The 25420-nt window shown below is 45.9% G+C and overlaps 1 protein-coding gene and 1 long non-coding RNA gene across 2 annotated transcripts in view; both read right to left on the reverse strand.

Moving 5' to 3' along the window:
- LOC135983444 (uncharacterized) overlaps positions 1–25420 on the reverse strand; it is a 380072-nt gene that overhangs the window by 80488 nt on the left and 274164 nt on the right. The window lies entirely within an intron of this gene.
- LOC135983442 (uncharacterized) lies at positions 10690–13776 on the reverse strand. Its single transcript, XM_065595470.1, has 2 exons — positions 12799–13776; positions 10690–11804 (listed from the first exon to the last, which is right to left on the reverse strand). The coding sequence occupies exons 1-2, from the start codon at positions 13373–13375 to the stop codon at positions 11329–11331; spliced, it is 1053 nt and encodes a 350-aa protein (XP_065451542.1). The 5' UTR covers positions 13376–13776; the 3' UTR covers positions 10690–11328.

Genomic DNA, 25420 nt, shown 5'->3' on the forward strand with positions numbered 1-25420 from the left:
GTTTAGCAGACCAATGCTCAAACCACTGAGCTATTCTTCCCCCCCGAATCTAGTCCTAATTAATTGATTGATAAGATTTTGTGCCAAATCCTAACTACAGCAATGATAAATGTGTGGTGTATAAATTTTAACACTCCTGGATTAGTCTCAGATACATCTCCAAATCACAATATCTCCCTGTTTTCTCCTTGTTCCTGGTGATTGTAATTTATTATTGTCCTATACAATCAGCAAATTACTACCACCCTCATGGTGGCTTAGCTACACTGGCCAGTGAGTGGTGGGAAGGGATGGGGACAAGGCTCTACACCCATCTCCACCACTTCCTGCCAGTTACAGAAGTGCTCTATCTCTGTATATATGTGTACTTAGTAGTTAATAGGTTAGGTGGCACCCAAAAATATATATAGCATAATTCTTGGATCCTGTAAGACAATAATTTTGTTGTTGTGCACTGCAAGTGGCTTCCTCTGGCAGCTCCTAATACTACCTATATGCTACAGGCATAATTCCTGCATGCCAACATTCCAGATCCAAGTAGCCTGAGTAGGTAGGGGAGGGAAAGTTCTTACTTCCTTTTACTCCTTTGGGCAGGCACATAGTCCAACTCACAATCTAGCTCTCATCATGATGTTATAGGATGGAAATCACAGAAGTCAAAAGAGGAATAAATATATTTGGCCAGATAGAAAAATGATGTTTAGTCATTTTTAATAGAAAGTAATTTACATTAGACAGAGAAAATATAGTGGAGTCCAACAGTCAACAGAACTGTTTGTTGTTAATCAATCCTTATTAAACAATGTCATATTGAAAATATTATCTACACACTGTACCTCACTTTTTAAATTTACCATGTGGGAAACATACTGGCTCAAATATACCAGTTATTCATGTGACCTTTCAGTCTGCCAATGGCTGTCTTGCTCTTATATCTCTTTGAAAACACCATATGTATTTCATTTGTTTTAGGCGTGCTGAATGTAAATTCCCAAACACAGAAATACACGTAGATAAAGAAGAATGGGTTGTACTGTGCAGAGTACAAAAACTATTTAGGTCTTCTTGACCCTTGAACTAATGTCCCCATTCTTTATGCTGCAGCCTGATAGGTAAGAAATGAGTCATGCCCATGAATGTGAAACATTTCTAAAAGCGCCAGTGGATCAGCACAAAATGTTAGATTATGCAACTTTTACTCAAATAGCACCACTGAAGTTAATGGATCAACTCACAGGAGTAAGGTTGACTAAGGACTCCATAACCTGGCTCCATAATCAAAGGTATTTAACATAATTGTTTCCATTCAGTCTTTTGGTTAATTTGAAGTACAGTAGCATTTAGTAATTGATATGTTTTCTGGTGGGGAAAAATGTTCTTGCAGGAAAATGGCAAGCTAGTAGGTATGATTATCTAAATATGGGGGGTTTACATCTGAATACTGCATTCCTATTTAGGGAAATTTTCATATTCCCACAGTTACATATTGGTAATATAGTGATGGTTAAATAAAAATAAGTTATACATGCCTGCCCCTCATACATCACTCATTAGAATGGACAAAAAGTCCCACATACAATGTAAAAGGAATAGGCACATGAACGTGTGACTTTTAACAAAATTCAGTGCATATTTCAAAAAATTGTACAACACCTCCAGTAACAATGATAGGAAAATAGCATAGCACAATCACAGAGTAAGAAGTACAAGTACATGTTGTGACCCAGGATCCTCTTGGTGCCAACTGGATCTGATGTCTACAATACCGTGCCACAGTGTGACCTATGAGGTCTCTACCTACAGCCAGTAACACACTGGTCATCTTAGCCATTGCAAAATGTTGGTGAGGGTAATATTTAAGAAGTTATGTATCTATACTGGAAAATATGTTCTTAGAGCCTTGAAGTTCAAAACAGGTCACCAGGAGGAGACCGGTCTTGGACAGATTCTGTTCAGGCATGGGATAGGAAACGCTTATCTCTTTTTGTCCAGTCAATCATTCATTGTGCATTGTGCCTCTCACAAAGTAAGCCTATCTGCATACGGAGTCAGATGCTAATTAAAAGATTGAGAAGAAAGGAAGACTACCAGGAAGAACAATCAGCAGGGCATCTCCTGTTTATGAATAAGGATCAAAGGACAATGTTGATATATCTGGAATTTGATATATCTGGAATTGCAAAGAGACACTTTTCACTGAGGAGGCAAAAGGACAGCATGACTTGTCTCATGAACAGAAAATCACAGCCAAGCCTGGCTGTAATATGCTGGAAGGACTTTTGGTAAATTTTCGCTCTATATGGCATGACAATGTGTTGTTAATTAAGTTTAGGCTCGAGAAAGCATTATGATTTTATTTTATATATAACCATTTGTTTCCAGTATTTCTACTTGCATCTCAAATTTCTGTTCTTTGTCAAACAAACTTCTTCTTGTTTATAATAAATATCCTAAATCAGGGGTTCTCAACCTTTTTCTTTCTGAGGCCCCTCAACATGCTATAACAACTCCATAACCCTGCATATACATGGTGTTCTTCATATAAAAGCCAGGGCCGGTGTTAGGGAGTAGCAAGCAGGGCAATTGCCTGGGCCCTGCAAAGCTAAGTTGCTCAAGTTTTTACTTCAGCCCCAGGTGGTGGGGCTCAGGGCCCCAGGCTTCAGCCCCATGCGGTGAGGCTTTGGCTTTCTGCCCTGGGCCCAAGCGAGTTTAGCACTCGCCCGGCTTGGAGGACCCACTGAAACCGGCTTGAGGTCCCTCAGGGGGCCCCAGACCCCGGGTTGAGAACCACGGTCCTAAATGACCGAAACTGTACCATAGAATCTTTATGGATAGAAAGTCCATGCTTTGAATAAAAAGAATATAGCAGTAGGAATATACTGCTGACCACCTGACCAGGATGGTGATGGTGACTTTGAAATGATCAGGGATCTTAGAGATACTATAAAAATAGAAAACTCTGTAATAATGGGGGATTTCAGCTATCCCCATATTGACTGATACAGAGGGTCTTCTTCAGACAGATCATGCTATACTGGCTCCACTCTCCTCTCTTCCACTGCTTCAGAGCCTGATGAACTCATCCAAATGAAAGTCTTGTAATTATGAAAATGAGGATATTGCTATCCTACATTTTCTTAAATCTTAATGAATGGAGAATCTGTCTTAGCATACATAGAAAACAGCAAATTACAATACACACTGCTTTCCCCTTAGAGGCTTAATTTTAAACCAAACCATAAACCAAGAACTTGAGAATAATGATTTCACTCAAGCTTATTGACTGTAAGATGTTAGGTTCCTGAGGCATTCATTCAATTGATTTTACCACTCTGTTTAAATAGGATTTGCTATTTTGAATAAAATTTGAACTCAAAATAAGAGACAACTCATTTTTCATTTAACAAAATAAGAGTTATCTTTACAAATAGAAATAATCTTAAACAGTGAACTGAAACAAAAATATTCAAATTAACATTAAGTACGGTTTATAAGGAAAGAAAACTCCAACACCACTGTTCACTAACCCCTGCCCCTCCATTTTGCATACATTTCTATTCTTGACAAGAAAAACAAGAGCATGGAATTTCCTATACAAGAAACCCTTCTGCCAGAACTCTCATTATCCAAAGAAGCATTGGAAAGCTTAGAGATGCTACACTGGATGTGTGATTTCTGCCCTCCCTGACAAAATGCATCTTTTACCCTTTAGAACTATAGGCCCAAACTCCCCATTCTGTCCCCATGCATCATCCCCTTACCACCTGTGATGCTGTCTGAACAAGTTACCAGCTCTGTGACATAGACAGACCGGCTCAGATCAGAGCAACAGGGCAATTCACTTGTGTATGCATATCAAAGGACTGAGTGTGTCAATATGTATTCAGGCCAATTCACTTGTGCTGATAGAAATCAAGAGAGATGTTGATTGCATTGTTTTCATCTCTCTGTATCCTGTACTTAATTAGCCTTAGATTGAAATGTGCGGTAGTGTTTAAATGTGAATTTACTTGATGTGTAAAGCTGCATAAAAACTAATGAAGAATTATTTCTGCTATCACATTGTGTTTACATTATATTTACCCATTGGAGACTGGAGCTTTGGAAATATAAATGAAGGAACATGTTGACTTCAAAGCGTGAGTCTTTGAGTGTTCAACAATGGGGAATCTACAGACCCATGCTGTCCTGGAAGCACTTTCCAGACTGTTTTCAACTATAAGAAAGAACCTTGGGAGTGTTTCCGCATCATGCTGTCAGGGGGGCGTTCCAGATACAAAACAGAGATCTCCAAAACCATTATGGAGAAATAAGCAGATACATCATCTCTGTTATCATTTGGACTCTCAAACTTTGACTCACCTGTTATGTATTATACCTGCTTTAACCTCTCAATAACTCTCCTTTTCTTAACTAATAAATTTTCAGTTAGATTACTAAAGCTATCAGCGTTGTTATGGGTGTGAGATCCAGAGTATCCACTCACTTGAGGTAAGGGACCGACCCTTTAGGGTTGGAAGAACCTAATGTGAAGGGAATATTGGTTTTAATCACCTTTTATCACAAAGTCCAGTTTGAGTGGCAAGCTATTCTGGAGAGCCTGACGGTACTGTTTGTGGCTCCATGGTAAAGCTAATATACTACTCCAGGAGTGTATGCTTGCTACTGGTTTGGTGAGATCTAATTATAGAATATACCATCAGTTTGGAGTGTCAACCCTGTTTTCTGACAGTCTGACCTAAGATTGGCACTCTCAGTTGTGAGCCACATATCAGGCACCGTGACACCACCTCTGCAGCAATATCACTCAAAATGCCCTACTGACAGGGTCATCCCCTCTGCTCTGAGTTCCCCCGAGGAACAATCCAGGGGCAGTAGCCACAGAGACAGTGAAATCTGCAGCAGAGATATGATGCTCAGAAGCCAGAATTCCAGAGAGCATCAGAAGGAAATGTGGAGAAACAGCATCTCTCTGTGAATGGTCTTAAACTCTGGTAGATTATTGAGTTGTCTGTGAATGCTATAGCTGAATTCACTGGAGAGGACACAAATACCACTCCCTCTGTAATAATCCAGAGGAAACCACAGAATACCCAGTTCCCTACGTGTGATTTTTTTTTTGTGCACAAGCTGTCTCTCTCTCCTTTTAATTATTGATTAATAAATTTCTAGTCTTGACACAGAGTCATTGGCTCCCTCAACAGTAGGGGAAAGCTGATAATGAGCCTCAAGCTTTTAAAAAAGTTCAGTGCCCATTCCTTTGTCTTTGTTAAAGTTGCTCAAAATGTCTGGGGCTTTGAAAGTGAAGTCAGTATTGTTTCCTACTTAGAATGGCAGCACTTCACTGTGACCTGCCTCATACAAGTAAGAGGTGGATCTGATAAGGGTAGGGGGTATAGAACAGCCCTTACTACATAGCCTACAGGGAAGGAGTTACAGGAGTAACTGAGTGAAATATGGATTTGCATATGCAGGGCTTTGAAACAGTTGGGTTTTCTAAGTGTCATTATAGCTAATTAATGTATTTGTAAACAACCAATTTTTTTGTTTAATGTACCCTGGAGCATGTATTTGGGAAGGGTTTGTTGTTACCCAAATTAACGACCAGAATTTAGAGGGAACAGCAAGAGATGGAGTCCTGCTAACATAAGGATGGAGTCCTGTAATGGGGACTGACACTACCTTATGTTACCTATTACATTAGAAAAGCAACTACTGCAATAAGAAGCCAGATTGGGCCAGAGCCAATCTGAGAAAAATTGGGCCATGATAACATTTCCAAGGAGGAGAGGTTAAAGGAGAATGGAACCATGGTGAGAACAGCAGCAGTAAACTGGACCAGTTAAGAGAAGCTGGACCAGGTTGTATCTTATAAGAAGAATTAGACTACATGGAGGTGTTTGTGAGCACCTTGGGAGAATAAAAGGGTTCAGTCCCAAGGAGAGCATGAGGAAACTACACAGGTACACAATGTGGCAAGGCATCTCACATCAACATGGGTTATTGTGCGCACATAAAACCTGTCCTCTCTCAATATGTTGGCTCCTAATGGAATACGATGTTCAAGTTCTCAGTTCTTCTCTAGAAGGCTCATAATGATCTGTCCCCAGAGTCAAGGCCCCAATTAGCAACTCCAGTCCTCTGACACAAGGGAACGGTCTACTGCATAGGGTTACCATTCGTCCGGATTTACCCGGACATGTCCTCCTTTTTGTGCTAAAAATAGCGTCCGGGGGGAATTTGTAAAGCACTCACAATGTCCGGGATTTCCCCCCGGCAGAGCAGAGCGAGCGGCTGGGAGGGCTGCAGGGAAGTCCCGGGCTGGATTCAGGAGTAGCTGTAGAGGAGCCGGATCCGCCCTGCATTCTGAGCCGGCAGCTCCCTTGCAGCCCAGTCCGGCAGCACTGTGCAGGGCCAGGGACTGGGTTTTGTTGTGCAGGGCCAGGGACCGGGTTTTGTTGTGCTGGGGAGCTCAGCCACGTGTCCGGCTCGGCTGCACAGAGCCCAACACTCTGTTCTGAGCAGCAGGGTAAGGAGGTCAGGGGGCAGGAAGGTTCTGGAGGTGGCAGTCAAGAAACGGGGGGGGGGGGGCTTTTTGGGGGGAGTGGAGAAAGTTTTGGGCAGTCAGGGTACAGGTAGGGGGTAGGGTCCTGGGGGGCAGTTGGGGGGGGTCTTAGGAGGGGGCAGTTAGGGGACAAGGAACAGGGAGTCTTGAACATTAACATATTTAGTGTTATTTAATATCTGCCCTTCAATAGAATGGTTTTAACTATATAATAAATACTTATTAATGGATGAAATTCCAATTTAAATTATTAGTTTATTTATTTATTTATTTTAACTACTGGATGTGGATGCGGACTGGCCGCGTATAGTAACCAGGAAAGGGCAGGTAGTCACGCCTGTACATAAATAGGGGGTGGGGTTCTGGAGGGCAGTTAGGAGCAGGGGTCCCAGGAGGGGGCAGTCAGGGGACAAGGAGCAGGGGGGGAGTGTTTGGGAGTTCTGGGGGGGGCTGTCAGGTGGCAGGGGTGGGGAGATGGATCGGAGCAGTCAGGGGACAGGGAGCAGAGGGGTTTAGATGGGTTGGGAGTTCTGGGGGGAGGCTGTCAGGGGGTGGGGAGTGGTTGGATGGGGCATGGGAGTCCCAGGGGTCTGTCTGGGGGTGGGGGTGTGGATAAGGGTTGGGGCAGTCAGGGGACAAGAGGCAGGGAGGCTTAGATAGGGAGTGGAGTCCTGGGGGGCAGTTAGGGGCAGGGGTCCCAGGAGGGGGCAGTCAGGGGACAAGGAACGGGGGGAGGGTTGGGGGTTCTGGGGGGGTGGGAAGTGGGAGGGGCAGGGGCGGGGCTAGGGCGGGGCTCCTCCCGTCCTCTTTTTTTCTTGCTGAAATATGGTAACCCTACTACTGCAAAAGTAAAGATCTTTGGGGAGGAGCTACAGCTTTATCAGGGGCTGGTATAAGGCTGTGGAATGTGCTCCTCCAGGATTAAAGAACCATTTAAAATCTTGATAAGAACATAAGAATCGCCATATTTGGTCAGACCAAAGGTCCATCTAGCCCAGTATCCTGTCTTCCAATAGTGGCCAATGCCAGGTGCCCCAAAGGGAATGAACAGAACAGGTAATCACCAAGCGATCCATCCCTTGTCACCCATTCCCAGTTTCTGGCAAACAGATACTCTCTTCCAAGTGCAAGACACATTTTTGCAACCTTGACTTCACTAAAGAAAACATATAACATTTCATAACTAAACAAACAAACCAACAAAAAATCCACCCACAGCATTCATAGATTCCAAGGCCAGAAGGGACCATTGTGATCTTGCAGTCTGGCCGTCTCTATAACACATGCTATAGAAATTCCCCAAAATAATTTATAGAATATATATTTTGGAAAAAATGCCCAATCTTGATATAAAAATGGTCAGTGATGGAGAATCCATCATGACTCTTGGTAAATTGTTCCAGTGATATCCTCACTGTTAAAAATGTATACCTTATTTCCAGTCTAAATTTATCTAGCTTCATCTTCCACCTATTGGATTGTGTTATACCTTTCTCAGCTACAGCCCATTATCAAATATTTCTTTCCTATGTAGGTACTTATAGACTGTAATCAAGTCACCCCTAAACCTTCTCTTTGTTAAACCGAATAGATTGAGTCCCTTGAGTCTATCACTATAAGTCATGTTTTTTCTAAGCATTTAATCTTTCCTGTGGCTCTTCTCTGAACCCTCTCCAATTTATCAACATCCTCCTTGAATTGTGGATAACAGAACTGGACAAAGTACTCCAGTAGTGGATTCAACACTGACAATACAGAGGTAAAAAAAATCTCTATTCCTAGTCTAGATCCCCCTGTTTATGCATCTAAAGATTACATTAGACCTTTGGGCCATAGCTTCAAACTGGGAGCTCATGTTCAGCAGATTATCCACCATGACCCCCAAATTTTCTTCAGAATCACTGCTTCCCAGGATAGAGTTGCCCGTCCTGTAGGTATGGCCTACATTCTTTGTTCCTAGATGTATACATTTACAATTAGCTGTATTAAAACATATTGTTTGCTTGAGCCCAGCTTACCAAACAATCCAGATCACTCTATATCAATGACTGTTCCTCTTCATTGTTTACCACTCCCTCAATTTTTGTGTCATCTGCAAACTTTGTCAGTGATGATTTTATGTTTTCTTATTTCATGATTTTTATTGATAAAAATGTTAAATAGCAAAGGGCTAAGAACCAATCCTTGCAGGACCCCACTAGAAACACACCCGCTCAATATTGATTGCCCATTTATAATTACAAGTTAAGACCTCTAGCCATATAGCCAGCGCTTTTAATCAATTTAATGTGTCCCATGTTAATTTTATATCATTCTGGTTTTTTTGTCAGTCATGCACCAAGTCAAACACCTTACAGAAGTCTAAGGCCTTGTCTACACTACGAGAGTAGTTCGATTTTACTTGCATCGAATTTTTGTAATCGATATTGCAAAGTCGAACGTGTGTGTCCACACTAAGGACAGTAATTCGACTTTGTGCGTCCACACTAACGGTGAAAGCGTCGACATTCGAAGCGGTGCACTGTGGTCAGCTATCCCACAGTTCCCGCAGTCCCCTCTGCCCATTGGAATTCTGGGTGTAGCCGGCAATGCCTTCTGGGTAACAAAATGTGTCGAGGGTGCTTTTGGGTAACTGTCGTCATCCGTCCATCACTCCCGCCCTCCCTCCCTGAAAAGCGCCGGCGGGAAATCATTTCGCGCACTTTTCCAGTCATTGACAGCGCGGACGCCACAGCACTGCGAGCATGGAGCACGCTGCGACCATCGCTGCAGTTGTGGCCGCTCTCAACGCCTCGCAGCTTATCATACAGGTTTCCCTGAGGCAGATGCAGAAAAGTCAGGCGAGGAGGCTACGGCACCGCGGTGATGTCCTGAAGTCTGAGAGTAGCACGGACCTGTCAGAAAGCAGGGGACCCAGCGCCGAGGACATCGCGGTGGCAATGGGTCATGTTGATGCCGTGGAACGGCGATTCTGGGCACGGGAAACAAGCACTGAGTGGTGGGACCGCATAGTGCTGCAGGTCTGGGATGAATCCCAGTGGCTGCGAAACTTTCGCATGCGGAAGGGAACTTTCCTGGAACTTTGTGAGTTGCTGTCCCCTGCCCTGAAGCGCAGTGACACCCGGTTGCGAGCTGCACTGAGTGTACAGAAGCGAGTGGCCATAGCCCTCTGGAAGCTTGCAACGCCAGACAGCTACCGGTCAGTCGCGAACCAGTTTGGGGTGGGCAAATCTACCGTGGGGGTTGTTGTGATGCAAGTAGCCAAGGCAATCGTTGATGTACTGCTGCCAAAGGTAGTGACCCTGGGAAACGTGGAGGCGATCATAGATGGCTTCGCAGCGATGGGATTCCCAAACTGCGGTGGGGCCATAGATGGAACTCACATCCCTATCCTGGCACCGGACCACCAGGCCACCCAGTACATTAACCGAAAGGGCTACTTTTCCATGGTGCTGCAAGCACTGGTGGACCACAGGGGACGTTTTACCAACATCTACGTGGGATGGCCGGGCAAGGTTCATGACGCTCGTGTTTTCAGGAACTCTGGTCTGTTTAGACGGCTGCAACAAGGTATTTACTTCCCGGACCACAAAATAACTGTTGGGGATGTGGAGATGCCTATAGTCATCCTCGGGGACCCAGCCTACCCGCTAATGCCCTGGCTCATGAAGCCCTATACTGGCGCCCTGGACACTGAAAAAGAACTCTTCAACTACCGGCTGAGCAAGTGCAGAATGGTGGTGGAGTGTGCTTTTGGCCGTCTCAAGGGGAGATGGAGAAGCTTACTGACTCGCTGTGATCTGAGCGAAACCAATATCCCCATTGTTATAGCAGCTTGCTGTGTGCTCCACAATCTCTGTGAGAGCAAGGGGGAGACCTTTATGGCGGGGTGGGAGGTTGAGGAAAATAGCCTGGCTGCTGATTACTCACAGCCAGACAGCCGGGCGATTAGAAGAGACCAGCGGGAAGCGCTGTGCATCCGGGAGGCTTTGAAAGCAAAGTTCCTGAGTGAGCAGGGTAACCTGTGACTTTAAAGTTTGTGTACTGAGAAGCTAAACCTGTCCCCGTTTCTTTACCCAGGTAATGTTGACTATCCTATCCAGTTACATACCCCCTTCACCCCCCTTCCAACACACGTTTCGAAATAAAAAAAAGCACACCGTTTTCTTTAATACTGTTTTCGCGGGAATTTTTTAAAACTGGGACGCAGACTGTGGTGCGGAGCGGGTGTAGTGTAGTGACGCGAATGCAGCTTCTAAACTCAAGGATTGACAGGCTCCGCTGCGGTGGGATGGTTGTTTCAACGGAGCCTGTCACCCCTCCTGATCGGGACTGTGTGTATGGGGGGGTCTATGTGACTTTGTGGCAGGGGGAGGATGGTTACAGATCCCCTGCTGTGTGGCTCTGTGATCCTGCCTAAGGACCGCCGCTTAAGATCTGTAACTGCCCTCCCCTGCCACAAAGTCACAGAGCAACCTACCCCCCACCACATAACATGAAAACAACCTCCCAGACTAACCAGGGTAACTAGTCACTGCATCACTGCACTGTGTATGTGCCCTGCTGCTGTGCCTGCCCCCGACTATGTACCCTGCCAAAGGTGACTGTCCTGTCCAATTACCAACCCCCTTTCCCATCCTCCTCCAAAAGAACATGATTGAAACAGTAGTTTACAGAAACGTATTTTTTATTATCAACTACACATGGCATTGGGAGGTGAAACTTGGACGGGGGCTTGTGTCAGGCAGGAAGGAAAGAACTTTTCAAATTTTGGGAAATGAGAGCCTTCTGCTACTAGAGCTCTCTGCAGGGGTGGAGTGAGACTTAGCAGGGACTCTGCCGCCTCTCCTTCTTTGCACTTTGGGTGAGGTGGGTATGGGACTTGATGGCAGGGGAGGGCGGTTAGAGATGGACTGCAGCGGGGCTCTGTCCTCCTGCCTCCGTTCCTGCAGAACATCCACAAGGCGCCGGAGCGTGTCCGTTTGCTCCCTCAGTAGTCCAAGCAGCGTTTGAGTCGCCTGCTGGTCTTCCTGCCGCCACCTCTCCTCCCGATCCATGTTGGCTTGGTGCATTCGGGTCAAGTTCTCCCGCCACTGGGTCTGCTGTGCTGCCTGGGCTTGGGAACAGGCCATAAGCTCAGAGAACATGTCCTCCCGTGTCCTCCTCTTCCTACGCCTAATCCGCGCTAGCCTCTGGGAGTGTGATTCCAGGCTAGGTTGTGAGACAGTCGCAGATGGGGCTGTGGAAATGGGAAAAAGGGAGTGAATTCCTCAAAAAGAAAAATGTAGTTGTGAACAAAGAACATAGTCTTTCTCTGTGAACAAGACCATGCACAGCACCTATCACATGCGCACTCAGCACAAGGTCGAATTTTCGGCCTTCGCATTCAGTGCCTGGGGTCTTGCACAGCACATTTGAGAAGCGGGGCAGCACAACGGAATTTCTGTTGCAGGCAGACATGGTAAGCCGTACACTTGTGGCAGTTTAAAACTTTTAGATTACCACTGGCCTCATTTCACATTTAAAGCTATGTCAGTTCCTGCAGCCAGCAATCCGGCAAGCGGGAACTCTGCCCCTGTCCCACCCCCTCGCGGCTGTCCCCGGGAACGATCCCTTTCGGCTGCCCCTCTCCCGCCTCCACCGCGTGGCTACAAACCAGCGGTTACAGTTCTGTAAAGGAATGGGAAAGCAGTCCCAACACTAACATTCCCCTACCTAATTAAAAGCAGGTCACCATGGGCGACATCACCCTGATGAGGATCTCTGAGAGCGACAGACAGAGAATGCTCCGGGAAAGCCTCCAAAGACCAGGGCCGTATGCCGCCCTGCTATGCAGAGCAATGATTCCCGAGTACGTGATAGTCTCGTGGCGCGGCAACGTCTCGTACTTCGGAGGACCCAATAAGGCCGCTCTCCCCAGGAACCTCATGCAACGGCTTTCAAATTACCTCCAGGAGAACTTCATCGAGATATCCCAGGAGGATTACTGTTCTATCCCCGGACATATAGACCGCATTTTACTGTAGCTGCAGTAGCAGGGAATAAACAGTAGAGCGGCTTGTGCAGGACAATCACTGAAAACCGGACATTGCTAGATTTCTTTTCAAAACTTGCACTGCCCATGACTAAACCGTTAAGCGCATAGGGCACACTAATCATGAACAACCCATTCTTTTAATTGTTAATATTCCTGTTTTGTTAAAAATAAATGTTTAGATGTTTACAACACTTACTGGCTGATCCTTCACCAGATTCTGTGTCCGGGGTAATGGCTGGGGACGCTTCGTAGGGGATCTCTGTAAGGGTGATGAAGAGATCCTGGCTGTCGGGGAAATCAGCGTTGTGAGCGCTGCCGACTGCCTCGCCCTCCTCATCTCCTTCCTCATCTTCCCCGTCCCCTAACATGTCGGAGGAACCGGCCGTGGACACTATCCCATCCTCAGAGTCCACGGTCACTGGTGGGGTAGTGGTGGCGGCCGCACCGAGGATGGAATGCAGTGCCTCGTAGAAACGGGATGTCTGGGGATGGGATCCGGAGCGTCCGTTTGCCTCTTTGGTCTTCTGGTAGCCTTGTCTCAGCTCCTTGATTTTCACGCGGCACTGCGTTGCATCCCGGCTGTATCCTCTCTCTGCCATGTCTTTAGAGATCTTCTCGTAGATCTTTGCATTCCGTCTTTTGGATCGCAGCTCGGAAAGCACGGACTCATCGCCCCACACAGCGATGAGATCCAAGACTTCCCGATCAGTCCATGCTGGGGCCCTCTTTCTATTCACAGACTGCACGTCCATCACTGCTGGAGAGCTCTGCATCGTTGCCAGTGCTGCTGTGCTCGCCACGATGTCCAGACAGGAAATGAGATTCAAACTGGCCAGACAGGAAAAGGAATTCCAATTCAAATTTTCCCGGGGCTTTTCCTGTGTGGCTGGTCAGAGCATCCGAGCTCGCACTGCTGTCCAGAGCGTCAACAGAGTGGTGCACTGTGGGATAGCTCCCGGAGCTATTAGCGTCGATTTCCATCCACACCTAGCCTAATTCGACATGGCCATGTCGAATTTGGCGCTACTCCCCTCGTCGGGGAGGAGTACAGAAGTCGAATTAAAGAGACCTCTATGTCGAACTAAATAGCATCGCAGTGTGGACGGGTGCAGGGTTAATTCGATGTAACGGCGCTAACTTCGACATAAACGCCTAGTGTAGACCAGGCCTTAGTATCAACACTATTGCCTTTATCAACCCAACTGGTAATCTCATGACAAAAAGATATCAGGTTAGTTTGCCAGGATCTATTTTACATAAGTCCACATTGATTGGCATTCATTATATCATCCATTAAGTCTTTATTAATTGAGTCCTGTATGAGCCGCTCCATTATCTTGCTTTGGACTGATGTCAGATTGAGAGGCCTGTTATTAACCAGGTCATCCCATTTATTCTTTTTAAATATTGGCACATTCATTTTCTTCCAGTCTTCTGGAACTTCCGCATTGTTTCAAGACTTATTGAAAAATCAACATTAATGGCCTAGAGATCTCCTCAGCCAACTCTTTTAAAATTCTTGGATGTAAGTTATCTGGATCTGCTGATTTTAAAATGTCTGAATTTAGTAGCTGCCCTTTAACGTCCTTCTCAAGGTCCCCTCCAACCCTATGATTCTATCCCCTGGAGACACTAGTGGAACGGATATGATGCATTACCCCCTGGGGGAGAGGAGAAAATGGAGAAGGGCCCCTATGTGACAGAGAACAGGCTTATTGCTTGATACATAACTGGAGCATAATAAGATGCCACAGTCATGGGCAAGATATAAGAACCTAAATGACATAGAATAGAGCGGGGGAGGCAACCTATGACACGCATGCTGAAGGCGGCATGCGAGCTGATTTTCAGTGGCACTCAGACTGCCTGGGTCCTGGCCACCGGTCCAGGGGGGACTCTGCATTATAATTTAATTTTAAATGAAGCTTCTTAAACATTTTAAAAACCTTATTTTACTTTACATACAACAATAATTTAGTTATATATTATAGACTTATAGAAAGAGACCTTCTAAAAATGTATTACCAGCATGCGAAACCTTAAATTAGAGTGAATAAATTAAGACTTGGCACACCACTTCTGAAAGGTTGCCAACCCCTGGAATAGAGGAACTTGGCTGGAAACTTTAGAGAAAACTCAGATGCCAATGTAAACTCTGTATTTGGGAGGAGCTACCAGGGACCTTAAATTAGCGTGATACAGACACAAGTTATAGCTTCCAAAGGGGCTGGCAAATTGAGAAGAGTTAATATTTAAATCTAACATTCCTATAAATTTCTTTAAGAACATTCATTGAATAACCCTACTGGCTGGTAGCAGTGTTGTTAGAGTGGTTTCAGCACTTCTTGTTCTGTGTAAGGGCTAAGGCCATCCTTGTACAAATATCTCTAACATAAGGGAGAACGGGATTAAATTTCCTGATGTAGCTCTGCAAATATTGACACAAAAGAGAAGTATATATTTAAAGAAATTATAATGAGCCAATTTCATAGGGAAGTAAATCTTTGAAATTCATATTCCCTTGCACCTGTTGTTAAAGTTGTTAGTCCCACTAGATCTTAATGCAAGATTATTTCAATAAAACAGCAGTTATACACACTTTACAAACAAAGTGGAACCTAGGAATTTCTGTACCAAACAGATCAAATGAATTTTTCTAGTCCAATATTCTGTCTCCAACAATGGCCATTGGCAGAAGAAAAGGCATAGAACCTCCAAAATGCAGGACGTAATATGCATGTAGGGAGGAATTTCTTCTTGACCTTTGCTGCTGATCTGTTTATTTCCTACTACATGAGAACTGAAAGCCTTTTTAAAGTAGTAATACATTATTTATAAAGGTAAATCAATTATGGTGCAGGAAAAACACTCCCATTTAAATTGTCCAGGAGCTGTGTACAGGATCTAGCCTATTCAGTATATGAAATGGTGGCAATCTGTAGTCTTATACACACATTATAAAAGTCATCAATCCCCATTCCTTTTAACCATCGTTTTGGTGATAATTGAATGTTCAAAGTACTTCACATCTATTTTTCTTCAGCACTAAGTGAATACTAATACATTGTGAGTTCGAGCTTTTATTCCACCAAATAGTTTGATTTACCATAAACAGGGAAAGAAGAATATTCAGGGCAACTGAAGCACTTGCTTTTATGAATATTGCCTGGCAATGCGTACTTCGTTATATAAGCTTTTAGCACAGAAGAACTTTAGACGATCAGAAGGGCTGCATCCGATTTAGTTCAGACTTACTTTCTAATTGAATAATTCATAGACTAGACATTGAGAGATATTTGGTCACATGGACTGGGATTATGTGTCTTGTACTTTAAACTAATGTAATTTTGATTGGAGTTTTATTAATTGTCTCAATTGCTCAGGTATCTCTGGGTTCCATGGAACAATATGAAGCTGTTTGGTTGGGGTTTTTTTAGGTCTGTCAATTAATCGCAGTTAACTCAAGTGATTAAAGCAAAACAAATTAATGCATTCTTTTTTAATGAGCGTTAATCACACACCTCTGTTTTGACCCTTTTCACTTATTGTACTTCATCGCTTGGCAGACATTGGCACAGACCTACTTCGTTCTCCTGTTCTGGAGTGATTAAATATCAGAATAGTTAATGGAGCTGTTGCCGGCCCAGAGGGCCCGAGGGGGCATCAGCGGGGTTTGTTGCCCGGTGTGCGTCGCACCAATAGACACACCAGGGTGGAGAAGCAAACCAAGTTTATTCGAGATCTCGAAAAGGCACTCAAGAGACCAGCATGTCTCAAATCAGAAGCGCAACAAATACAAGCAAGTTTCCCATTTTATATTCCAAGCTGCTTGTGTAAGCCTTTTGTTCTGTTTCGCCTCCTCCCCTCCCTTCCCGACAGCAGTTACAGTAGGCACTACATTGTGGCGTGTTAGAAAAGTTCTCGTCCGCATGTTTATCTTTGGCCTTGCGGGCCCAGAGACATGTAGACTTCCCCCTCCCTCTCTCCCCCTTCCTTATCACTACTGCTTTTGCTAGTTTGAGCGAAACTGCAGCTGTCTGCTAAAAAAGCTGACTGTTACATATTCTGCTTTTAGGCTGTTAGCATTGAGGCTGGTTAAAGTTCACAAGATGGGGTTGCTTTGGCTCACTTAGACCCAGAGCAGGGGGGTTTCATCGACACTTATGGCCTTGCACCCTCCCGAGTTACCTGGTAGCTATGCCTAGTGACACCAACAGAGCAAAGCAGCAAAAGTTCAAGTGTTTTGAATGGGAAGTTTATTTTTAAAAAACTTCCGGATGGTTCTCTGGATAAAAAAACGGTTATCTCTAGCTATTGCAAGGCTGTTCCAATACCATTGAAGTACTTCAAGTCTGCAGTGCCACCTACGTGCTAAACATGCTTTTGCCTCCCGTTTTTTGTGCTACAGATAACCCACTAACAACAAATGAATCCTGCCAGCTGCAACAGACTATGCTTACAGAGTTTCAGGATTGCTACAAGCCCATGGGTCAAACAAAGTACAACAACTTAACCAATGCTATAGCAAAGTGGATAGCTGTGGACTGCAGACCACTCAACACTGTAAACGACAGAGGGCTAAGAGATGATATTCAAATTGCATCATCCAATCAGTCATACATCTTGCCCTCCCAAGGAACCATTGCATCACAAATGCATGACCTATATCATCATGAGAAGACTACAAAGTTGGAGCTTCTGAAAAATGCACTAACTGTTGCTTTCACTGGTGATCACTGGACATCCTTGAACAATCATAGCTATCTTGGAATCACAATGCACCTGACTGATGCTGCATGGACACTGTAGTTGTTTGCTTTAATAGTAATGCATACTAAAGAGAGACATTATGCTGAAACATGTGCAGACCATTTCTTGGATGTTGCAAAAGCATGGAATAGTCAAGAAAAGGTAACAAGTAGTATTGACAGTGCATGTAATATGATACCAGCTGCCAGTCATTTGCATTTTTAACAGGAGGTGCATTGCTCACAGTCTGCAGCAACCCATTACAGTAGCACTCAGTGAAGGTGGTTTTGAAAATGTGCTGGCAAAATGTAGAAAACGTGTGGGCCATTTCAAACACAGTTCACATTGAGTATTGTTCAGTGCCTGCTTAGAAATATAGCTGCTATCACAGCCACACTAGCTGCTCAAAAGCACAATCTATCAGTGCCACCAGAAAGTGATTTTGAAAAACTGTAAAAGCTAGAAACACTACTTGAGCCCTGCAAGCTTGTGAGTGAACTCTTTGGGGGAGAATTGTATGTCTCCTGCTCTGTGGTTTTACCCACATTTTGCCATATATTTTGTGTTATGGCAGCCTCGGATGATAACCCAGCACATGTTCGTTTTAAGAACACTCACTGCAGACATGACAAAACGCAAAGAAGGTACCAATGTGAGATTTCTAAGGATAGCTACAGCACTTAACCCAAGGTTTAAGAATCTGAAGTGCCTTCCAAAACCTGAGAGGGATGAGGTGTGGAACATGCTGTCAGAAGTCTTTAAAAAGCAACATTCTGATGCGGAAACTACAGAACCCGAACCACCAAAAAAGGAAATCAACCTTCTGTTTGTGGCATCTGACTCAGATGCTGAAAATGAAGGTGCATCAGTCTGCACTGCTTTGGATCATTATCAGGCAGAATCCATCATCAGCATGGAAGCCTGTCCTCTGGAATGGTGGTTGAAGCATGAAGGGAAACACGAATGTTTAGCATATTTGGCACGGAAATACCTTGCAACATCAGCTATAACAGTGCCATGCAACACCTGTTCTCACTATCAGGTGACATTGTAAATAAGAAATGGGCAGCATTATCTCCTGTAAATGTAAACAAACTTGTCTGTCTTAGCAGTTAGCTGAACAAGAAGTAGAACTGAGTGGACTTGTAGACTCTAAAGTTTTACATTGTTTTGTTTTTAAGTGGAGTTATGTAAAAAAATAATAATTCTACATTTGTAAGTTGCAGTTTCACAATAAAGAGATTGCACTACAGCACAATCTATCAGGTGAATTGTATGAGGTGAATTGAAAAAACTATTTCTTTTATCATTTTTACAGTGCAAATATTTGTAATAAAAATAATATAAAGTGAGCACTGCTAACTTTGTATCCTCTGTTGTAATTGAAATCAATATATTTGAAAATGTAAAGAAACATCCAAAAATATTTATAATAAATTTAAATTGTATTCTATTATTGCTTAACTGTGCGATTAAAACTGTGATTAATCCCAACTATATTTTTAATCTCGCAATTAATTGTGATTGGTTTTTTAATCATTTGACAGCCCTAATTTTCTTTTTTTCCTGGAAAAATACACAGAGCAAGGTTTTCTCTGTTCAAGTCTTACTATTTCTCTTCCATGCAATTTGAGTTTGGTTAAACCAAAGGTTCTCAAACATTTTTTGCTGCATCCCTTGAGAGATTCATGTCCTATGCGCACTCCCCTTGGTACATGGGAAAGCGGGGAACCAGAGGGTGCTGCATTCGGAGCCCATGAGATGGGGGACGATGGGGAAATATGAGCAGCGTGTGTGGGGAGGAGGCTCACGCACCTGTTCAAATCCCAGGTGTCTGGAAAAGCAATTACTGCGTAGCAGTTCTTCCCAGTTCCTGCATGCGAATGCACATACTGGGTGCGAAGCCTTTGCTGTGGGACCAAGACACGTATGCGGTAGTGCAGCCATGCTCATTCCTAGAGCAGCCACGAAGAGAGCTTGAGGTATAGAAGGAGGAAAGGAGGAAAGGGAGGAAGTTCTTGAGAGGCTGTGCAATTCTCATGGGAACTGGCTGGCAGCAGTATAGCAGCACAGCACAGGGTGTGCTGGGAAACGGTAATGGGGGTCAGAGAGTGAAGATGCTCGGACAGCCTCCTCCCACCCACTCTGCTCCAGGGTACACATCGGTCAGGGTTGGACCAGCACACACTGGCTACCCTGAAGAAACAAGAAAAAATTCTTAATCAGTTGCCCTCCAAACCCCTCAGTTCCAGCCCGGAGCCCTGTCCTGCACCCCAAACCCCTCATCCCCAGACCCATCCCAGAGCCCGCATCCCCAGCCAGAGCCCTCATCCCCTCCAACACCCCAACACCCTGAGCCAGCCCAGTGAAAATGAGCAAGTGAGTGAGGGTGGGGGAGAGCGAGCGACAGAGGGAGGGGGGATGGAGTGAGTGGGGGTGGGGCCCCAGAGAAGGGGCAGGGCCTCACAGGAGGGGTGGGGCAGGGGGTGGGGCAAGGGTGTTCAGTTTTGTGAGAGTAGAAAGTTGGCAACCCTAACTCCCACTGGCTTTCAATGGCAGTTGGTTACCTAACTTCTCAGCGCACCTTTGAAAGTTTCCATCTAATTTCACTGTCGGTCTGAACAAGTGCACATATACAAAGCAACATGGAGTGAAAGAAACTAAACATCTACAAGGAATTACAATACAAATATGCTACAAAATGCTAAAGATCAAGGTAATTTACAAGGCTGTTCTCTCTCCACACCTAATTTGCAAATTCACATTTTACATTCAAATCCTTTTAGGATCTATAAATGCAGGTGCTGATTTGTCCCCTGACATTGTAGTATCTGACTGCTATTTTCTTTAATAGGCAGATTAACTCTTATCCTGTGAGATATGTTATTTTGCTCTTAATTTTATATGGTGGGCTGCCCACATGCAATACCAGGCTTATCAATGAAACATTAACTCTTTTCCACCTTTTCAAAATAAATCTCTTGGCATATAAAAGAGCAATGATAACTAGAGCTGGGCAAAAATGTTCATCCAAACCCTTTTTGGGAAAAAAGCAGATTTGGACTGATCAAAATAGTTTGTGAATTAATCTCTAATTTGCAAAATTGTTTCAGTCGAAAAAAGCTTTTCAAAAAATTGAAACCTTTTGACATTTTAAAAATTAAACATTATATTTTTTTATTCAAAATGACTGTTTCAAAATTTCCTTCAATATTACTTTAAAAAAATGAAAATGTGAGAAAAGCTCAAAATCAAAATGAAATGTTTTGCTTCATGTTGACCAAAATATTTCATTTGACTTGGAACAATTTTTTTTCTCTCTTTTTTTTGGAACATGTGTACCCTGCATAGTGAAAAAAAAAACATGAAAACCAAAAAACAATAACATTATAGGAATAATTGTAGTTTGTACTCCCAGACATTACATGCCACATTAACTACGCCTGACCAAAATAAGCTAATTTATGGTATTGATTTATCCCACAGCTATCAATTCTTTATAGTATACAAACTTTACAGCTTTTGTCAGCAGAGTATAGTTTTAAGTCATTTGAACCACCACTATGGTCTAGTCCTTTATTCGGTTTTATAATCTAATCCAGGGGTTGGCAACCTATGGCACGTGTGCCAAAGATGGCACGCGAGCAGATTTTTAATGGCACGCTGCTGCCTGCCAGACTCCGGCAGGCAGCAGCATGCCATTAAAAATCCTGCCCAGCCTGGCCTGCTCTTCTCCACCCTCCGCTCCCGCCTCACCCCGCAGGGGCAAGGGGCAGAAGCATAGGCATGCGCATGGGTTGTGCCCAGGCACACCCTGATGCAGGGGTGGGAAAATGGCCCCACTCTCCTGGCGCGGCAAGCCACGGGGTCCACGCTCCCAGGCTGGAGTGCCGGGCCGAGCACAGCAAGCCGCCAGCCCCTCCCCCACCTTCCCCCCTCCCCTGGAGCCATGCCGCCACGCATGCAGCGCTCTGGGGGCCGGGGCTGCACGCTCCCACGGGGCAGCGTGTCTGGCTCTGCGTGGAGCAGAACATGCTGCTAGGAGCCTCATGGTAGGGGGTGGGGGCAGTCAGGGGACAGGGAGCAGGGTGGATTGGATCCTAGGTGGGGTGGTTGGGGCGGGGGGTCTCTGGAGGGGGAAGTCAGGGAGCAGAGGGGGTTGGATGGGGCATAGGAGTCCCAGTGTCTGTCAGAGGGCGGGGGATGGATAGGGGTCAGGGGACAGGGAGCAAGGAGGGTCCTAGTGGGGGGATCTCTGGAGGGGGTGGTCAGGGGACAAGGAGCTGGGGGGGGTTGGATGAGTCAGGAGTTCTGGAGGGGGGCTGTCAGGAGGCAGGGATGTGGAGAGGGGTTGGGGCAGGCAGGAAGCAGGGGGGGTTGGATGGGTCAGGAGTTCTGGGGGTCCTGTCAGGGGGCGGGGAGCGGTTGGATAGGCATGGGAGTCCTGGGGGTCTATCTGGGGGCGGGGGTGTGGATAAGGATCAGGGCAGTCATGGGACAGGTAGGGGGTAGTGTCCTAGGGGGGCAGTCAGGGGACAAGGAGCAGGGAGGCTTCGATGGGGGGTGGGGTCCTGGGGGGCAGTTAGGGGCAGGGGTCCCAGAAGGGGGTAGTCAGGGGACTAGGAGCAGGGGGGGTTGCGGGTTCTGAGGTGGGCAGTCAGGGGGCGGGAAGGAGGAGGGAGTGGATGGGGGCAGGGCTAGGGCATGGCAGGGGCAGGGCTAGGGCAGGGCTCCCTGGGTGCACACCCTAATGAAATATGCTGCGCACGCCTATGGGCAGAAGCTTGGTCCTGCCGGCTCCCCTGCCTCATCCCGTAGTATGCTGGGTTCCGGCCCCTCCTCCTTCTCCTCTCCGTCCCTCCCTCCCTCCCTGCTGGCTGATCAGCTGATGGCCCTTGCGAAGGAGGGGGTCGGGAAGGAGTAGAGTCAGCGTGCTTGCTGCTCCCGGCGGAGGCAGAGAAGAAGCGGGGGCAGGGCCTTGGGGAAGGGGGGTGGGGGGAATAGGGGCATATCCCCTTCAGCTCCCAGCCCTGACCCCTCTCACACACACCCCAGCCCTCTGCCCTGACCCCCCACACACACCCAGCCCTCTGCCCTGAGCCCCGCAGCCCCACACACACCCCAGGCCCGTGCCCTGAGCCCTGTACCCCCCTCATACACACCCAGCCCTCTGCTTGACTCTTTCACACCCCCCCCCACGACCCCAGCACTGACTCTGGCACCCCCACACCTACCCAGCCCCCCCCGCCCTGACACCTGCACCCCCTCACATGCTCCCAGCCCTCTGCCCTGATTCTTGCACCCCCCCACATCCCCACCCCCACCCTGAGAACCAAACGGGAGCTCCTGCACACATACCCCACATTCCCACCTGCACCCCTCACACCAAATGGGATCTGCCCAGGTAAGTGCCCCACACCCAAACCTCCTGCCCCAACCCTGAGCCCCCTCCCTCATTCTAGCTCCTGGCCAGACCCATCACCCCCAGCCCTGTGCTCAGTGCACTCCCACCTCAGCTCAGTGCAGAGAGAGGAAGAGAATGGGCCAGAACCAGGGAGAAGGTAGGTACCCACTGTATGTGGACAGGGCCGGGACTCCAGACCGCCAGCGGGCTGAGTGGGTCCGGCAGCCGGGATCCTGGCTGGCAGGAGCCGGCGGATGGAACCCCTGAGCGGCAGTGGGCTGAGCCGCTCAGCCCATTGCTGGTCTGGGGTCCCGGCTGCCGGTCTGGGGTTCTGGCTGCCGGACCCTTGCCAGCTGGGGTCCCAGCCGCAGGCCCTGCTCAGCCCGCTGCCAGCCTAGGTGAACAGAATCCCAGACCAGCAGTGGGCTGAGCGGGCCGGCGGCATAAGAGCAACATTTTAATTTAATTTTAAATGAAGCTTCTTAAACATTTTGAAAACCTTGTTTATTTTACAATACAACACTAGTTTAGTTATATAATATATAGACTTATAGAGAGAGACCTTCTAAAAAACATTACAATGTATTACTGGCATGCCAAACCTTAAATTAAAGTGAATAAATGAAGACTCGGCACACCACTTCTGAAAGGTTGCCGACCCCTAATCTAATCTATACTGTTCTCTGTTGGGGGAAAATTGCATTTGGATGTTAAAAATGCAACTGGAGCTGCATCCCTCCACTAAGAAGAAAAAGATTTTTGGCAAATAAGTGTCAAGCATGTTTACTTAGATGGAAAGATATTCCTCAGGAGAAAATAAATTTCAAACTCAAATCTCTCCGAGGTAGATTTCGCTAGCTATATAACATACAAAATAAATGAGTCAGAAAACTTTAAAAATTCAGGTGCCCTTCTTCAACATGTAATGTCACTCTGAACTGAAGCTCAGATCAATATCAAACCTAAGTAATAATCTTTTTATAGCTGTACACTTGGGGAATAGGATAAAAATAGGATTATCATATCGTCACAGCCATGCATGATCACAACTTTTATTGAATTTGTTACTTGAACTTATTTAATCATAAATATTTTCTCTCCATTCAGCAGTAGAACTTGTCCAGTGGCTCTAATAGATAAACAAAGCCTCCAGCTGGCCCCTGAACCAGTGGAATGAATCATCCCAGCCTTCCTCTTCCCTATGGCCCAGGTCCTGCTCCCACTGAAGAGAATGGCAAAACTCCCACTCTGCTGAGTGTCATAGGAGCAAAGGAGAGATGTTTGGGCCCAAGACTGCAGACCTATACATTGTGAGCTGCTCCTGTGTCTGGCTGTGTCAGGAGTCTTCAGAACATGGGTGGCCTTCAAGGACATTTGCATTAGACAGCGAAGATTCAGAGTCATGCAACTTTTTCCAAACCAATTCTTTGTCTCTTCCCCAAGGGACTAGTCTGGGAGCTCCCCCAAGTTAGGAAACACTGAATTTCTGGATGCTGAGGGGAAGGTGATAAGAACCGCCACTGCACTTGCCAGTCTGCTCACTTCCTGACCTCCAAACCAGGCAGCCAACATGCTAGGAAACCAAACATCATTAAAACACAACTGAGTCACCCACAAAGAATTACACACAGGTGTCATTACCATTCAGGAAAGCAAAACTGGATCAAAGAGGGTGGATAGAGAAACTCTTTGTCATCAAAAGCAGGGAGGCTCTTTTTGCCTGCCCAGCTCATAAACCATGGGCTGGGGCAACAAAGGGATAGCAGGCTGCAAACATACCATCAGACCTGCTCAAATGCCACTGATCAATGAAAGCTACTGGAGGCACAGCTCAGTCCTCTCCCACTGTAGGACCGCCAAAGCACTATCCCCATTGAGGCTTTTTTACTCTGCAGGAAGCTATGACTTTCCATAGTACAACATTCACCCATGCAACCCTTGCTCCTCCCCTGACCATCCAGAAACCCATCTCCAGAGGGACATGCAGTCAGGGAGCTGAGTACACTGGATATTGACACCCTGTCCAAATCTCACCCCATCCTGCAGCCCACCTAGGTCTCATTTAATGTTGGCCTTCCATGGCTGCAGGGGAAAGAGAATGATTTTACTCAAAACGTATGTGAATAACTCCACATACGTTTTGAGTAAAATCATTCTCTATCAGGTGGGCAGAGTATCATGCTCTATCAGGTGGGCAGAGTATACTCACCGTGTATTTACTTTTTAAACCAACTTCCTCTTGGACTTTAGAAATATTTGTTTTAACTTTCAAATTTCACTAAACTGTGCAGGGCCGGCTCCAACTTATTTGCCACCGCAAGCGGCGAAAAAAAAAGAAGATAAAGACGTGATCCGTGGCACTTCGGCAGCAGCTCTACTGCGCCACTTCATTCTTCGGCAGCAATTCGGTGGCCGGTCCTTCCCTCCGAGAGGGACTAAGGGACCCACCGCCTAATTGCCGCCGAAGACCCGGACGTGCTGCCCCTTTCCATTGGCCGCCCCAAGCACCTGCTTCCTGTGCTGGTGCCTGGAGCCGGCCCTGAAACTGTGACTGCTCATTGTGTTCATTAGTAAAATGAACAGAGAAAAAGAAACAAAAGATAGGAATCCTGAAAGACTGGGTTTTCTTTAGTTTTTCTTAAAAATCCTAGATCCTCAATTTTTT

The sequence above is a fragment of the Chrysemys picta genome, chromosome 4 (genome assembly GCF_011386835.1).
Source record: "Chrysemys picta bellii isolate R12L10 chromosome 4, ASM1138683v2, whole genome shotgun sequence".
Taxonomy (NCBI): Eukaryota; Metazoa; Chordata; order Testudines; family Emydidae; genus Chrysemys; species Chrysemys picta.